This window comes from Mus caroli, unplaced genomic scaffold (assembly GCF_978045245.1).
Source record: "Mus caroli unplaced genomic scaffold, Mus_caroli_1 scaffold_8, whole genome shotgun sequence".
In the NCBI taxonomy this organism is placed as follows: Eukaryota; Metazoa; Chordata; class Mammalia; order Rodentia; family Muridae; genus Mus; species Mus caroli.
Genome location: NW_028227263.1, coordinates 18,966,205 through 18,982,860, shown reverse-complemented (window position 1 = coordinate 18,982,860; position 16,656 = coordinate 18,966,205). Strand labels below are relative to the sequence as shown.

At 51.2% G+C, this 16,656-nt stretch overlaps 2 protein-coding genes across 5 annotated transcripts; both read right to left on the bottom strand.

Annotated features, from left to right (window-relative positions):
• Positions 1-1,605: 1,605 nt before the first annotated feature.
• On the bottom strand, positions 1,606-6,740 carry Aldoa (aldolase, fructose-bisphosphate A). 4 transcript variants are annotated; one of them, XM_029479848.2, is made up of 9 exons: positions 6,662-6,740; positions 4,016-4,148; positions 3,709-3,920; positions 3,226-3,280; positions 2,968-3,128; positions 2,588-2,671; positions 2,321-2,495; positions 1,983-2,182; positions 1,606-1,888 (listed from the first exon to the last, which is right to left on the bottom strand). In XM_029479848.2, exons 2-9 carry the CDS (start codon positions 4,125-4,127, stop codon positions 1,793-1,795), a joined length of 1,095 nt encoding a protein of 364 aa, XP_029335708.1. In that variant the 5' UTR covers positions 4,128-4,148; positions 6,662-6,740; the 3' UTR covers positions 1,606-1,792. The 4 variants fall into 4 exon arrangements, with proteins under 4 accessions (XP_029335708.1, XP_021022213.1, XP_021022212.1 ...); XM_021166554.3 differs by lacking the exon at positions 6,662-6,740 and adding an exon at positions 6,376-6,447; XM_021166553.2 differs by lacking the exon at positions 6,662-6,740 and adding an exon at positions 5,407-5,658.
• Positions 6,661-16,369, bottom strand: LOC110297665 (uncharacterized). Its single transcript, XM_029479849.2, has 5 exons — positions 16,038-16,369; positions 15,256-15,396; positions 14,829-14,984; positions 6,875-7,364; positions 6,661-6,732 (listed from the first exon to the last, which is right to left on the bottom strand). The coding sequence occupies exons 1-4, from the start codon at positions 16,041-16,043 to the stop codon at positions 7,251-7,253; spliced, it is 417 nt and encodes a 138-aa protein (XP_029335709.2). The 5' UTR covers positions 16,044-16,369; the 3' UTR covers positions 6,661-6,732; positions 6,875-7,250.
• Positions 16,370-16,656: the final 287 nt, after the last annotated feature.

The window sequence follows — 16,656 nt, the reverse complement described above, 5'->3', positions numbered from 1 at the left end:
GCACACCATACGCCCTCTTTTTCAGTATTTTATTGTCCCTCTCAAAGTTGAATAATTTTTATGTGCCTTAAGATTTCCTTATAGAGGGTGGGGAGATGGCTCAGTGGTTAACACTGACTGCTCTTCCAGCCTGCCGACTACCCGGGTTCAATTCCTAGCACCCACATGGCTGCTCACAACTGTTCCAGGGGATCCAACACTCACACATACACACATTTCAGTTAAAATACCAATGTATATAAAATAAAAGGATCATCTCATAGAAGCTTAGAGTAATAGCACACGCCTTTCATCCCAGTACTTGGAAAGCAGATCTTGTGAGTTCAAGGCTAGTGTGGGCTACAGAATTCCAGAGAGCAAGGCTACAAGTACGTGCTGAGCAGTAAAATGGGAGGCTAGTTTGGGGAAGCATAGGGATTGAGTTTCCCCTGGCAGCACTGGGGAAGGAACCAGAGCTTTATGAGTGCTCAGCCACTGAGCTCTATCCACAGCCTGCGCATAGCTTGACTATTGGCCAATACATGGGAATATTAGGACAGTGGAGACTGTGCTTTGATACTCCTAGTAAGACAATTCTATGCAGATCATCACTGGAAACAAACGTGTAAAAGAAAAAGATGCTTGGGAAGGAAAACAGAAAGCACAGGAAGGGCAGAGAAGGCAGGAAACAGGAAATGGTTAAAACCATAAGTCGTCCCCAGTTATACCTAGTCTCTAGCACTATAAATTACTAGAGGTATGATGGGGCTGGAGAGAACTCAGCAGTTTAGCACCCACATGGTGGCTCACAACCATGACTAACCATGCAAGGACTCTGCTACTGGGTTATAGTCCGAAGCCCTCACTCCTTAAGGTTTCTTATCTTGCCAGAAAGGCCAGCATTTGATACACTCCTCTTAGCCTCCAAAGGCAGACACACTGCATACATTCATTTAGGCAGAACTTTTTTTCCCGAGACAGGGTTTCTCTGGCTGTCCTGGAATTCACTTTGTAGTGAGTTCCAGGTTGGCCTCAAACTCAGAAATCTGCCTGCCTCTGCCTCCTGAGATTAAAGGTGTGCACTAGCACACCTGGCCAGAACATTTTTTTAAAGGTACGACTACACTCAATATAATGTAGCAAGAATACAGATGGCCCACAGTTTGATGTGCTTCTTATTCTATCACCAGGGAACATCAGCAGCTCTGAGGCTCCATTCTCAACCCGGAATCCGAGAGTTCTGCAGTTGAGCTGTATACCTATGTTACTGCAGCAGAGGATTCTGGATTCTCCAAAAGGCTCCATAGTCCCCAAAAAAGCATAAATGTGTTAGCCCTGTTACAATCCTTGCCTAGTATTCATGAAGGCCTTGGTTGGATCTCAGCATGGCTTAAACTGGGCCTGGTACGCTAGGCCTATAATTCCAGCACTCAGGAGGTAGAGGCAGAATATTAATTAGGTTTTCAAAGTTACCTTCAATTAGATGTAGGCAAAGAACATCCCATAATACTATGCCTTTCTCAAAGCTCTGGTCAAAAAAACCTTCCTTTTACTGCCCAGGAAGAAGGAACCCAAAGTAAGGCTCTTTCCTCAGGCCCTCCCCTATACAAGACATGAACAACAGACTCCCCCTTAAATAGTTGTTTATTGGCAGTGGGCTGGAAGGGATGGCAGATTTAGCATTCACAGACAACACCGCACACACGAGGGCAGCAGCAAGAGTGATGGGAAAGAGCCTGAAGACCCCTCTTCAATAGCAAGTGGGTAGGCAGGGGCCTGGAGTGTTGATGGAGCAGCCTTAGATCAGCTCTGGTTAGTAGGCATGGTTAGAGATGAAGAGAGATTCACTGGCTGCAGCTCCAGACTGGCCACTTGGGGTATACTTTCCTTGACAAGCGAGGCTGTTGGCCTAAAAGGGAAGAGGAATCAGAGGAATTCTCTTCTGAGTCCCTCCCCACCCCCGCCCAGGCACCTGTTCACACTTCCACGCCTGCCAGCCTTACCAGGGCGCGCTTGATGTACTCCTCCTGGGCTGCCTTCAGGTTCTCCTTCTTCCCACCCCAGGCCTTTAGAGCAGAGGCCTGCAGGGCTCGGCCATAGGAGAAAGTCAAGGCCCATGGCTTCAGCAGGGGACATTTGTTGATAGCGTTGAGGTTGATGGATGCCTCTTCCTCACTCTGCCCTCCAGACAGGAAAGTGACCCCTGGAGAACAAGCACAGAAGGAAAGGGTGCTGCATTAGAGAGGCAGAGCAGGGAGAAGCTATGAGACGTTACCCTGGACAAAGTCAAATGTGATGGTGCATCCACCTCACCAGGCCAAGATGAGGGAGTGGGCCTCACCAGTGACAGCAGGGGGCACTGTGCGACGAAGTGCTGTGACCGTTGCCATGGCAATCTCCTCATTGGAAAATTTCTGGGTGCAAGCATGGCCAGGGGTGACCATGTTGGGCTTCAGCAATGTGCCTTCCAGATAGACATGGTGGTCGCTCAGAGCCTTGTAGACAGCCGCCAGGACCTGGAACACATCAGGGAAAGGTGGAAAAAAGGGATTACCTCAGCGGGGCCCAGCCCACCACATTATCCTAACCAAGCAGATGGGCAACCTACCTTCTCAGTTACATACTGGCAGCGCTTCAAGTCATGGTCCCCATCAGGGAGAATTTCAGGCTCCACAATGGGTACAATGCCATTCTGTGGGAGGGACAGGGTAATGAGGTGAGGCCTCCTGATTAGGAGCCTCCTCACCATTAGCTTGACGATGACAGACCTAGGCTTCAAAGGCCTCAGCAGATTACAGGGGACAAAGAATCCTATCAATCTGCCCGTACACCTGTTGCCACCTCTACATTGCAGAGTGGCCTCCACTCAAGAGCCTGACGCACAGCGGGTATGGAGAGCAGCTGCTCTGAGGGAGGCAGATATCCTGGCAGATAGACAGAAAGCTAGCCCACACTGCATCAATGTGTTAGGAAGTAGTCCAATCCCACCTGCTGGCAGATGCTGGCATAACGGGCCAGAACATTGGCATTTTCCATGATGGCCAGGGCTGAGGGAGTATGTTCCCCAATCTTTAGCACACAGCGCCACTTGGCAAAGTCGGCTCCATCCTTCTTATACTGGGCACAGCGTTCAGACAGCCCATCCAGCCCTGGAGGGGAAGAATAAAGAGACGGCTTTGATCAGACTCACTCTGGAACTCTGACGAGCTGGTGGAGAAGGGAAGGAGGCAGGCAGGGCCTTCTTACCCTGGGTAGTCGTCTCGCCATTGGTTCCTGCCAAGGGCACCACACCCTTATCTACCTGCCAGGGAGGAGACCAGCAGTCAGCTCTATGGCCCCTTTCTCCTCTACCCAGCCCCAACTTCACCCTTCACTGTAGCCTCTCATGGCTTGCAAATATTTATGAGGAAAGATGTGTATTATTTGAGAGAAATGTTAACCGGACTAGAGGGACCTGGTGCTACTGCACACTGAGAAAACCGTTTCACTTCTTCACCATGAAATCACCTTCTTACATCACAGGGAAACCATTAAAGTTGGCAACAGAGCACTTGCCTAACATGCACAAGGGCCTAAGTTCACCCCAAACACTGACAAAAAATTATGCTGAATACATCCATACCTAAGTCTCTAGGCCTGCTAACCCAATATTCACCCCCCCTTACCTATTAATCCCTTTCTCCAGATCCATCTCTAATCTTATCCCCCCCCCCCCAGTCTGCCTCTTACCTTAATGCCCACAACACCACCCTTGGACTTGATAACTTGGGGGAAGGGACGTCCATCATCTGCCTTCTGGTACAGTGTCTCGTGGAAGAGGATCACGCCCCCAATGCAGGGATTCACACGGTCGTCGGCAGTCAGCAGCAGCTGGCGGTAGAAGCGCCTGTTCTCCTCGGTGTTCTCGGTGCCAATGGACTGCAGGCGCTTGGCAATGCTTCCTGAAGGGAGGAGGGTCATGTGGGGAGATAAGGGGATCAGCCTGCTAGCTCCAACCTTGGGGCCCTCCTCCCCCTTTCTTCTGCCTGTACCGCACCAGTGGACTCATCTGCAGCCAGGATGCCCTTGCCCGGAGCCACAATGCGGTGAGCGATGTCAGACAGCTCCTTCTTCTGCTCCGGGGTCAGTGCTGGGTATGGGTAGGGCATGGTGCCGGTGGCAGTGCTTTCCTGGGTGAGGAAGGCAGACAGAGACCAGCGTTTAGTTGGGCCATCCCATGGTCTCCCCAGGTAACAAAGCTTCCCTGGAGGCCAGGGCACTAAGCCCCCACCTCCCCTGCCCCACTCCCTGAGGGTCCTGGGATACTTCCTGTCCCAGAGCTCTCCCCTACTCCCGACTTCCCTATACTAGACCTGCCTCTTCCTGTACCTTTCCTAACTCTGTCTGTTGCTGGGTGTTGCCCAGCTCAGAGTGGGGTTGCTCACTGGCAATTGGGGGAAAGGAAAAAGCCAGAGCCAGGGACAGGCGGGTCATGTTGAAGCTGGACCCATCTGGCCTGCGCGTTGCCATGGGTCACCTTGCCTAGAAACAAAATTGAACCGGGAATATTTTAGAATTTAAGGATCACGAATAGGGCAGAGAGCCTAATACCCTCATTGAAAGAGCCCAAGAAAGAAATGATCTGTGCTCAAAGCCACATAGCAACCCAAAGGCGAGAGTTAAGAGAGAACCAAGATTTCCCGACTGAGGTGGGGGGGGGGGGCCCTTCTAATCCACCCAGGTCCGGACCAGGCTTCAAGGACACCCCAAGGTCAGGCTTCTCGCTTCGAGATGGTTGCGGGTGGAGCTCGAGTAAAAGGATTATCAGGAAAAACACAAGGCCATCAGAAACACAGGAAAGGGGCTATGGAGCCCAGGTAGAACGAAACCTTTGCCTCCATACTGTTAGAAGGGGAGGGGAAGAATGTAGGAGGCACGTGCACTTCGTAAGCTACAGCGGTTCCAGACTCAGAATCAAGGTCACAGATAAGGAAAGATAGTAAAGTGTTAATGGGCCACAGAGTGCGGCAGCTGAGTTTAGCCTTCTCTCCTGGGGCTCCCCCGAAAGGAAACCAATTTCCTCCACCCCATCGCGTAAATCCTGAGACGGTGTAAGAGCCGATCGCCCCCGTCTCCCCATCGCTCCTTGAAATCTTTTGAATAGGAAATGGGACCCTGATGCTTTGCATAGCGGAAAGTTTTTGCAAAAATAAAGAGGGGTCTGTTTTTCCACCTCATCTTGCTTCCTCCCCGGCATGACTCAGCGCGCTGAGTTGCTGCGTGTCGCAGCGAACCGCCAGGGCGCAGGCCGGAGAATCCGGGCTGGGGGCAAGCGTGGGGGTAGAAAAAGTGAGGGGCCGTGGGGAAGACCGCTCTGCACTGCCCGCCACCGGCCCAAGATCCTAACCCCATAGACCCTTCCCCGAGCACGTGTCAAATGGCGCTCACCTGGCACAGGACGGGGTGGGTCTGCCTGGTACGCCGGTGGATAGGCGAAAGGACTAAGGAGCGAACGCGGCTAGGGTCACCAGAACCTCGTTCTGCTGCGCGTTCCAAGAGAACGCAGCCTATTCAGCTGGGGTGGGGGGAACGGGAGGCGGGGCCCCGGGCATTTAAAGGCGCCGCTCCGCCCTCTGCAGGTTTTTTCCTTGCAGGGACCGGAACCGTCCAATTGAAGGTGGGCACTGTGCGCGGCACCGCCCCAAGATGCTACGATAGGAGGCGGCACTGGGGAGGAGACTAGCGGCTAGAACACGATCCCTCCTCCGCCCCGCTAGGACGTGACTCGAGCCACATCCCGCAGGTCACCAGGCCCTCCCCCACCCCTACCCCCCACCCCCAGCCCCTGCCTGGCGCGCGCGTGAGCATCGTGACTCAGCCGGAATGTGGGTTGGCGAAGAGTAGGGAGGGGGTCAGAGTGAGATGGTGGCTGGCCTCTCCTCCAAGACCCCTGGCTTCCGGCCTGTGTAGTTGCAGCCTGACGTCACTGCAAAGAACGCAGAGCTTCCGAGCCTCCCTGCCTGCCTGCTTCGGCGCTTGACTAAAAGGCAGGGCGGATTCGATCTCTCCCTGGCCAGAGCACGGCGCAGCTGACATGGTACTCAGGCAAAACCTCCCAGAACTAGTGTGCCGTCCACATCGCAACTGAGTGGCTGGCGTAGCCAGACCTGGCCTGGCCTTGCCTAGCAGATTGGCGGGAGGCACCGCCCGCGAGCTAAGCACACCCAGTTTGAGGAAATGACCGACAAGGACTGGCCCAAGCCAGACAGGTCTTTCCCGAACCTGATTTCCTTCTCCAAAATAAAAAAATCCGTCTCGGAGCTCTCTTGTCACCCTTTAACTCTCAGAGCACTCAGTTCCCTCCAGGCCCCAATCCGCAACCCCCATTCCCATCCTGCAATCCGGATAGCGGCCCACCTGTGGCGCAGTGACAGAAGCCGCAGAGCCTGGTCAGCAGAGAGTGAGCCCCGCAGTCCAGGGCTGGGTTTTAAGGCAGCTCCTACTCCCCACCCCTCCCCTACACACCCCCGCACCAGTGTCCCAGACCTTCTCCGTAACCCCTGCCCTTTCCCCACCACGAATCCCGCGGCCGGGACCTATATTTAGGGAAACCTGAGGCTCCTGACATTCATCCCTGCGTGGGGGGTGAAGAAGAGGAAGCTTTGGTTTGCCTTGAGAGGAGGAGGTGCCACTGCTCACTCACCGGTCGTTAGAGGAGCCTCTTCCTTGGAAATACAGTGAAATTAGTCAAGAAATCAGTCGCAGGTCCAGGATCTGTAAGGCAGAACAAGAAGGGAAAACATCTAGATATTGCCTCCCACTGCCTCCTCTGGTTCCCTCCTCCCTTGACACTGGTGCCTGCTGGTGGTTGTACTTTTTTTTTCCAAAGGAGAGCAGATGCAGGCAGGATACTCACCTCTTAAAATAACCTGGAGTCTAAAGGCAGGGTGTGGCTGGCCATCCCTTTATCCTGATAGTCCAGGTTGGCAGAAACCTCCCACACTGTTGCCTGGGTGAGCAATGTCCTGCATCCTCACCCTCACATACAATAGTTTATCAGGGAAGGGACAAGAAGAAAGGCAGGGGCACTGGCCAGAACACCAGGCCCTTTTCAGCAGTCCAAGGGCTCTCAGAATCCTGCCTTTCAGAGAACTCAAGGTTCCCAGGTAATTAGGCTGGGCCTGCCATCCATAGCTCCAGAGCCATAGCTCCAGTAATGATGTCCTGAGGATCATAGAGGGGGCCCTGGGGACTGGCCACTCCCCAAATAACAACGTCCCCAGCCCCATCTTTCATCTGAGCTTGATCTCGAAACAGAGGCAGTTGAGGCTCTGGCAGTCTGGGAGCTGGCAGGCACAGGCACAGTCACACAGTGGGCAGCAGCGAGGGCATCGAGGGGCCCAACCCTGAAGGAGAAGAGAGAGGTGGGTAAGCAGAGGGGCTGAGGAGCACCCACCCACCAGCCCAGTGGAACGGAGAGACAAAGCACTGGAAAGGAAGCAACCGTCCATGCTGAACAGCAGCAGGGATAAAGTATCTGTCCCACTGGGTCCTCTGTGTGTGTGTGTGTGTGTGTGTGTGTGTGTATGCACACATAGTAGGTATACTCTACTCTCAAAGCCCTATGCAACCTAGAGGAAGTCAGGACCAGAAACATGTTTCAATCCTCATGGAGATAATGTCTGGGCTTTGGACTTTCTTGCTGGCATGGAACCAAACTATAAAATCTCCTCCCAAGGTCCCTTGTGAGACAGGCTCTCCCTCTACAGCTCAGACTAGTCAAGAACCATGAAACCCAAGCTGGCCTCAAAAAAATGACAATCCGTACTTCAACCTACTAAGTACTGGGGTTTCTCTTGTCCTGTTTTGAGACAGGGTTTCACTGTATGGCCTGGCTATCATGAAATTTACTCACCTCCTAGTGCTGACGCTGGCAGAGATAGATCTCTGTGAGTTTGGACCAGCCTGATCTACATTTTGAGTTCTAGGATAGCCAGGGCTACGCAGAGCAGTGGTTCCCAACTTTCCTAATGCTACCTTTTAATATAGTTCTCATGTTGTGGTGACTACCAACCAAAAAAGGATTTTTGTTGCTACTTCACAACTGTAATTTTGCTGTTATGAATCATAAATATCTGGTTTTTTTATAACCTTCGGTCAGCCCTGTATAAGTTAATATCCCCCACCCCCACAAAGGGCCATAACCCACAGGTTGAGAACCACTGACAGAAAGGGACCCTGTCTAAGCCAGGTGTCTGGACCATGGCTCAGTGGTTAAGAGCCATGGCTGTTCTTCCAGAGGACCTGAGTTCAGCTCCCATCACATACATATAGTGGCTCACAACCATCCCGACTCCAGAGCCCAAGCTCCTGGGGATCTGACATTTTCTTCTGACTTCATCAGAAACATACAATCAGGCAAAGCATTCACAGAGATAAGATAAATCGTAAAGGGAGGGGTTTTCTCAGGGATGAATTGAACTTGGGATGTCACGAACGCAAGGCAAGCACTCTGCTCCGGAGCCACCCTGCACGGGGGTCACACTTGGGGGGGTGGGGGGGGCTCATCACAAAATAATGACATAGAAACTCAGTGGTTTGCCCGAAAGAATACAACCAGCAAGAGAAACTGGTTTGGGCTACAGTGGCTTTCCCCAGGCCTTGGAGTCTCCCGTGCCTGCCCTCCCAAGGCCAGGAATGTTGGCTTCACTCTAAGGCTTCAAAGGCAAGGATCACTGGCCTCGTGCTCTGTTTAGTATGAGATTCATGCTCAGCAGGTGCCTGAGACACACAGAGTGTGACCACATGAACTAACCTAAGCATATCACTTTACTCTCCTTAGGCAAAGGCAGACGGAGGCCTCTTCTGTCTGTCTCATGGACATAATGTCCTGAGCTATAGGAACATTCACCCCTGTAGCCCACGGCTCCTCTAACCCGAGACAGGAATGATCTACAGCTGCCCCAGGCATGAATGGGAGGCAGGCCAAGGCCCTGGAGTGGACATACCCGGCGTGGCTGTGTGACAGACACTGGCTCCTTAAGGCCACGAGCAAAGCTAATGACAGCCACAGTTGCACAGTTCAATCAGAGACCAGGGCCAAGCCAGGAATAGGGAAATGACCTTTCCAACAGCTGAGGTTTCGGGGTACGGTGTCAGATGGCCAGTGAGATCAGCTGTCAGCAAGTGGGGGAGGGGGAGACCAGCCATGGAAAGGGGTCTAACCTGGGCCGAGTTACCACCAATAGGGGGAGAAGGCTGTAGGCGTAATGGTGGAAGGGAGAGAGAAGTGTTTTTCTTGTGTGTAAAAAAGAGTGGTTTGGGGGCATCTCTGGAGATCAAGTCGGGTCTGTGGGTTTCTAGAAGACCACACCATCACTCTGTGTACAGAGCCACTAGCCAGAACACTTCACAGCCCTTACCTCAGAAAAGAGGGCATTAAAAGCATTTCTTGGCTCCATTCACGGAAGGGTTTAGTCCAGCCATTAATAACTGGCTAATGGATTTCTTGACTCTCACAAGCAAAGGTTTCTGGAAGAACTCCACTGTTTAAGTACATTAAACAAGGACTCTGTAGCCGGCTAACCTTGGGTTTCTATAGGCTCTTAAGTGGGGTTTATCTTTGGACCATGGGAGGACCAGACTTGTTTACTGGCTGGTTAGCGCTTAAGCCCTAGAGTCAAAAATGCCTGCATGCCAATTCTGCCTGATTAAATCATGTTTTGAGCTTCAGTTTCCTCATCTCTGAGACAGACACAGACAGGACTTACTCATCAGTGTGTCAGGGGCAGAACTGAGCTCCTTGGTGCGCAGTGACAGGAGCCATTGGACATCATAGTTCTGGTTTCCCTCTGCAGTCTGTTTCTCTCCCCTCAGTGTGTATCCCTGGCTGGCCTGGCGCTCACTTTATAAGCCATGCTGCCCTTGAACTCACAGAAATGCATTTGCTTCTCCCTCCTGAGTGTTGGGATCAAAGGCATGAGCTATGCCCAGCTTCAGCTGCACTTCTTAATTCTAATGTGCATCTGAATTACAAGAGCTTATTAAAAAGTACAAGCTACAGTCCTAGCCCAGGCCGACTGGGGACTGGCCTTGGAGGCAGTGACAGGCAAGGCTTCCTTCTGATCACTAGCTGGATCAGACTCCTGTAACTGTCTGCTTATTTATCTCTGCCCTCCACCACAATATAAGTCCTGGAATCAGAGGGGAATTGTCTGGTTCATTACTGCTGAGCCCCCAGGGTCAGCACACAGCCTCACACACTGGCTCTGTGTCTCTGTGTGCTTACTGTACACAGAGGGTAGGGAAAAAAAGGAAGCAACCCCATCCTCCTAACAGTGCAGTTCAGCAAGCAGGTCTCTCCCACAGAGAGGAAAACCCTGGGCTTGTGGTCTGGCTGGCATATCTATCTGACCTCAGGCAAGAGTCTCTCAAGCCTCTATGGGCCTCAGTGTCTACACTGGCCAAAAAGACAAGCTCTGTGACCTTTCTGCTGTCATTGTTACTGTAAGGAACCTGGAGAACAAAGGCACCTCAATGTACTTTGAGAAAAGTCAAGGGCAGGACAAACTTCCTACCCTTGGTCACTCTACATCTCTTCCTGGATCCAGCAGAAACTGGACAGGATCAGATGCACACCTTTCTGAAGCCCCGGGCCAACAGACTGGGAGACCTGATCTTCCCACAGTCAGCCTTGACCATCCTTTCCCCTACGAAGTCAGGTCCCTGTCTTCTCACTCCACGTAGACACAGGAAAGGAGACGGGGGCTGAGGACCATAAATCATTCTGGAACTCCTTAAGATTCTTAGACCCTAAGGTCTCCTTCTTCCCTAACTTCAGCCTGAGAGCCTGCTTCCTGGCCAGTCTGGGGAACCAGAAGCAGATTACTTGAAAGAAGGCAGCTCCTCACCCTCTCTCTCACTATGCAGCTGCAGCTGGCCTTGAGTTTGCATTTGCCTCTGCCTCATGAGGCTAGGAGTAAGGGTATACACCACCAGCCTGGCCATACTCACTATAATCATTTTTCCACATAGATTCCCATTCATTTTAAATTGATCTTGTATGTGAGGGTGTTTTGGCTGCCTGGATGTATTTGCATGACTGTGGAAGACAAACAAGGGCTTTGGATCCCTTTGGAGTTACAAACAGTTCTGGTTTAGAAAATGGGTGTTGGAAATCAAACCAGAGTCCTCTGGAGGAGCAGCCAGTGCTGCTCTTAATCACTGGGCCATCTCTCCAGCCCCCATGCTGATTTTTAAGATAGGGAAGCTAACCTAGACTGGCCTTGAATTTTCTATGTAGCTTCATTTTGAACCTATGATTTAATATATATATATATATATATATATATATATTGCATGTGGATGAGTGTTTTGACTGTGTGTATGTTCATATACCACATGTATCCTATTGCCTATGGACCAGAAGGCCTCATCCATATGTAGTTTGTGGTGCTGGGAACTAACCCACTGCCACCAGCATGCCAGGCAAACATTCTACCAACTAAGCTACATTCCCAGCCCTCATTGTTTCTTTTGAAACTCAAAAGATCTGCCAGGGATTTGTACCAAGTACAGCCGATCCAAGTTATGAATTTGCTTCGAATCAGTCTGTTAGCCCTCCATGCTAAGGAAGGTCACTGCTCCAAGGACAGGAATTCTGCTGTCTAAATCTGTATACCCAAAATAATCACCCAAGGTGGTCGACCACATTGAACATTTTTAAACCCACAAATGTAAAAACTGTTGTCTCCTGTGGTTTAGCTTTCCTCCCCACACCCCACACCCCCCACCCTGTTAAACTGTGGAGCAATTTGCTAGCCAAGGCTTTGCTATGTAACACTGGCATTACACAGCGAAGCTACAACCATCCCTAAGCCATCTCATTCCCCTGCTAGAGGGGCAAAATAGTATATGTACATCTCCATGTCCAGGCATGGTTCCGTGGCCAAGGTGCTATATGGTGGTGAAGAAGCAGACTATGCGACAGGGTTCATCTTCGCTGGGGAGGTGGAAATGCATGGTGGTAACAGCAATGCATGAGTGCAGCACACAAGACAACTTTGCAAAGCTTATCTAAAACAGCGGTACCTTCCTCGTCTCTCTCTGCTCCCCTCCCTCTCCTGGTGTCGTCTGACAATAGCCAGGAACTCTGCTGCTTTGCCCTGCTACGTGAATATTTTGGAAACAATACTTTTTGTAATAAAAATGTAGGTTTCTGTTGCAAAACCCACCTGCAATCCCAGCACCAAAGAGGCAGAGGCAGGAGGATCTCTGTGAATTTGAGGCCAGCCTAGTTTGCACAGAAAATTCTAGGCCAGCCAGGTATACATAATGAGACCCTGTCTCAAAAAAAAAGCAAAGCAAAACAAAAGAAAAAAAAAAAAAAAAAAAACAACCAAACCAGCAAAAATGCAGCTTGCTTAATAATTAGTATAACTTAATTAAAAAAAAAAAAAGGGCTGGTGAGATGGCTCAGTCGGTAAGAGCACCCGAATGCTCTTCCGAAGGTCCGGAGTTCAAATCCCAGCAACCACATGATGGCTCACAACCATCCGAGATCTGGACACTCTACCGGTGTGTCTGAAGACAGCTACAGTGTACTTACATATAATAAATAAGTCTTTAAAAAAAAAAACTTATTAAAAAAAAAAAAAAAAAGCCAGGCGGTGGTGGCGCACGCCTTTGATCCCAGCACTTGGGAGGCAGAGGCAGGTGGATTTCTGAGTTCCAGGCCAGCCTGGTCTACAAAGTGAGTTCCAGGCGAAGAAGAAGAAGAAGAAGAAAGAAGAAAGAAGAAGAAGAAGAAGAAGAAGAAGAAGAAGGAGAAGGAGAAGAAGAAAGAAGAAAGAAGAAAGAAGGAGAAGGAGAGGGAGGGGGAGAGGGAGAGGGACGGGGAGGGGGAGGGGAGGGGAGGGAGGGGTGGGGGAGGGGGAGGGGTGGGGAGGAGGAAGAGGAAGAGGAAGAAGAAGAAGAAGAAGAAGAAGAAGAAAGAAAGAAAGAAAGAAAGAAAGAAAGAAAGAAGCCGGGCGTGGTGGCGCATGCCTTTAATCCCAGCACTCGGGAGGCAGAGGCAGGCGGATTTCGGAGTTCGAGGCCAGCCTGGTCTACAAAGTGAGTGCCAGGACAGCCAGGGCTACACAGAGAAACCCTGTCTCAAAAAACCAAAAAAAAAAAAAAAAAAAAAAGAAAGAAAGAAAAAGAAAAAAAGAAAAGAAACTACATTTCTTGCTATCTTGGCACCTGTGGATGCTTGCTGGGAATAGGACCTCTAAACAGCAAATGTGTCAGGAAGGCTGTGGTCCAAGGCCATTTTTCTGGCTAGAACCAAGGTTGCCAGAACCAAAGAGAACACATGGCTCTTCTTAAGACTGAAGGTGGTTATGGCTGAGATGAAATTTAATTCTACTTGGGCAAGAGATGTGTTTATGTGTACAAAGCAAAAACAGCACAGTTGACTCCTAGGAGCAGACTGAACAAAGCCAAAGCGATCTGGAAAAAGGTAACTCAGCCCCATGGGAATGGTGGCAGGGCCACAGCAAAGTCCAAGGCCACGTTCTGGCAAGGCCATTGGACACAGATTCTTCTCACAAACTCATTTTATTTATTTGTTTGTTTTCTCAAGACTGGGTTTCTCTGGGTAGTCCCGTCTGTCCTGGAAGTATTTTGTAGGGCAGGCTGGCCCAAATCTCAGAGATCTGCCTGCCTCTGCTCCCAAGTGCTAGGATCAAAAGCGTGCGCTACGGCCGCCGCCACCACCACCACCACCTTGCTTTCCTCTTACAGGTTTCAACTAGCCAAACAGGATAATAAAATAATAAAAGAAACAAAACAGAAAAGAAAAACTTTTTTAAAAAAGTGAAAAAAAGCCGGGCGTGGTGGCGCATGCCTTTAATCCCAGCACTCGGGAGGCAGAGGTAGGCGGATTTCTGAGTTCGAGGCCAGCCTAGTCTACAGTGTGAGTTCCAGGACAGCCAAGGCTACACAGAGAAACCCTGTCTCGAAAAACCAAAAAAAAAAAAAAAAAAGTGAAAAAAAAAAAACTAAAATTACGCCAGGTATGTTTTGGTGGACACCTACAACCTCAGCACTTGGGAGACAGAAGCAAGTTGGGGAGTTTAAGGCTAGCCTAGTATACAAAGCCCTGTTGCAAAACAAAACTTTAAAAGTTAAGTAATGTTAGGTTTAAACAAATCCTCAGCTCTCAGAGTTACTCGTAAAAGCAGGTCGGTGAGTGCAATGGGGCTGTTCTCTGGAAGAGAACCCTTGCCTATGGACAGAGGGTGTTTTCTTGGGCTCAGAGCCAGGTCCCGCCCACATTTGGCCATGTTACACCCAGCCTTAACTACCTTGTTCAGAAGTCCAGACTACTGGGCTGGGTGTGGTGAAGTCCTGACTATGGGCTGGGCATGGTGGGGGGCACCTTTAGTATCAGTACTCCAGAAACCGAGGAGCTTTGTGGGTTCAAGGACAGCCTAGTGTGCACAGCAAGTTCCCAGACAACCAGAGCTACTTAATGAAGGAACTCTTGTCTCAAAGAAAGAAAGAAAGAAAGAAAGAAAGAAAGAAAGAAAGAAAGAAAGAAGAGAGAAAGGAAGCAGGCCCTGATTACTACCTAATTATGTACCAGGCTTGTGGGCTTGTCACACAAATGATCCTTCTCCAGCCATCACCCTATATTCACTTATCTTTCAAGTACCTTTCATCACCAGAAACAATCTGATACTATGTTGCTTTTAGCTGTCTGCCTATGACTCAGTACCTGGGACAGTGCCTGGCCTAGGGTTACTGCTCAGTAATAAATGTGCTGACTAAAGAAATTGAAGGCCCAGATCAGACCTAGGTCGGAGGGAGCAAAGAACGGAACTCACAGCTTCACTGAGATGAGGACAGCAGGCATCCAGGCAGTGGGTGGGACTGGGCAGAGGGAAGTCACAGGCTTCTGCACAGCTCCAGCAACAGTCTTGGGTCTGGGAGGCACCTTGTTTCCTGCAAGGGGAGCTGCAGTCTGTGCAGCAGCCCTGGGCCTAGGAGATGACAAGACTCAGGATCTGGGCCAGACATCGGGGAGGGGACAACTCTCCACTTTAATTTCTGGAGACGGGCAAGACAAGGGTTAACCGGAGTCCAAGAGGAAGACTCCCCTGCTCCCACGGAAAGGACAGCTGCTCTGACTAAATGACAAAGGTGGCCGGGCGTGGTGGGTCCCAGGATAAAGGCCTGCAGGTGAGGGGCCCCATTAATTACCAGGTTCCTCTTCCCCAAGGCCTACCCTCTCTTCCACACCAGGCGCCTCACCAGCAGACAGTGCCTAGTCAGCAGCACTAGGCCCAACAGCAACAAATAGATGCCCACTGCGATGAAGACAATAGCAGGGGTGGGAAGTTGCAAGGAAGGGCTGATGGAAGCCGGGGCTGGATTCCACGGGCCAGGGGAGGCCTGGAGAAGCACAGAGGAAGGCGTGAGCAGGAGATGGGATGCCAGGAGGGACGCAGAACTAGATGAGAAGGCAATAGAACAACACCCTGACTCACCAGCCTGTCCCCCTGACATCCTCACTCATGATCCTGGACCTGCCATCACTTTAGAGTCATCTGGGAAACACTGCTCTTTGGGGAATACTTCTCTACACAGAGTTTTCAATCTGACTCCAGCATAACAACCTTCCAATCCTCCAGCCCTCAGCCTTGGCCCCTCTTCCAATTTGCTTCTTTCTGCACCAGCTGCCCGGGGAATCTCCACTCAGAACGACGTTTATTTCAGGGACAAAGCTTCCCCACCCCAGCCCCTGGCTACGCCTCTACCCCCACCCCTTATCCCGCAATCACGACGAAGTCTAAGCAGTTCCCAGAGGTTCCCTCCTCGCTCTGGCTCCTGGGCCTCTGTACTGCTGTCTCTCTGAGTGCTAGTAAAAACTGTCTTGCTAGGAATCCCAGAAACGTGCCACCTCAGGGGGGGGGAAGTCCATCCTGGGCACTGTCTTCCAGCTCTTGTCCTGAGCCAGAAGACTTTTTATTGGATAGAAAGCCCCCTCCCTGGTCCGAGCTCAGAGGCAGATGAGCACAGAGCACTGGACTCACGTCCATGGGGCTGGGCAACGCCAGTCTGTCCAGGAGCTGCAGAAGAGAGAAGATTCTGGGCTCAAAGATCGAGTACCCTTAATCCGGGGTACCCAATCTCTTTCTCGTGGGAAACCTGAGGCCCACGGATGGAGACTGGACAGGCGAGGATCAGGGGAGCCAGCGCCTTCCCCTCCGGCCGAGCCACGCCCTCCACGGCCCCCAGGTTCCTGCTCCCTCGGACCACGCGGCCACAGCACATACAACCATCGACGGCGGGCAGTTTACAGATTCCGCGCCGCCTAAGGTCCGAACCGCCAAAGCGCCAGCACCGCCCAGAAGGTTGGCGCTGCTTCTTGCCGTTGCCATGGGGACCGCAGTACTGCGACTACGGCAGCCGCAGAGATCCAAACACTGTATTCCCGCTTCATTGGACTGGCCCTGCCTTCTTCGACCATTTACCCTAGGTAATCGCCAACTCCCAGCCTTCCCTCCGGAACAAGACAGAAATAGCACGCTTCTTGCCACCGCTGGCCCAGGAGAGATGCTGGTCGAATGCTGGAGGTCGGAGGAGACAGGCTGGGTCCACTCCCTCTTCTGCAAAGGAAGAACTGCCTGCCTCAGACATACTGTGTTTTTA

Coding starts and splice junctions, on each gene's coding strand:
- Aldoa (XM_029479847.1), bottom strand. CDS start 4,488: ATGGCAACGCGCAGGCCAGATGGGTCCAGCTTCAACATGACCCGCCTG. Junction 3,281..3,708: donor GTGGTGTTGTGGGCATTAAG/GTAAGAGGCAGA, acceptor CCTCCCTGGCAG/GTAGATAAGGGTGTGGTGCC. Junction 3,129..3,225: donor TGGCGAGACGACTACCCAGG/GTAAGAAGGCCC, acceptor CTTCCCCTCCAG/GGCTGGATGGGCTGTCTGAA.
- LOC110297665 (XM_029479849.2), bottom strand. Junction 14,985..15,255: donor TGACTAGGCACTGTCTGCTG/GTGAGGCGCCTG, acceptor GTCATCTCCTAG/GCCCAGGGCTGCTGCACAGA. Junction 7,365..14,828: donor GTCCTCATCTCAGTGAAGCT/GTGAGTTCCGTT, acceptor CTTCTCCTTCAG/GGTTGGGCCCCTCGATGCCC.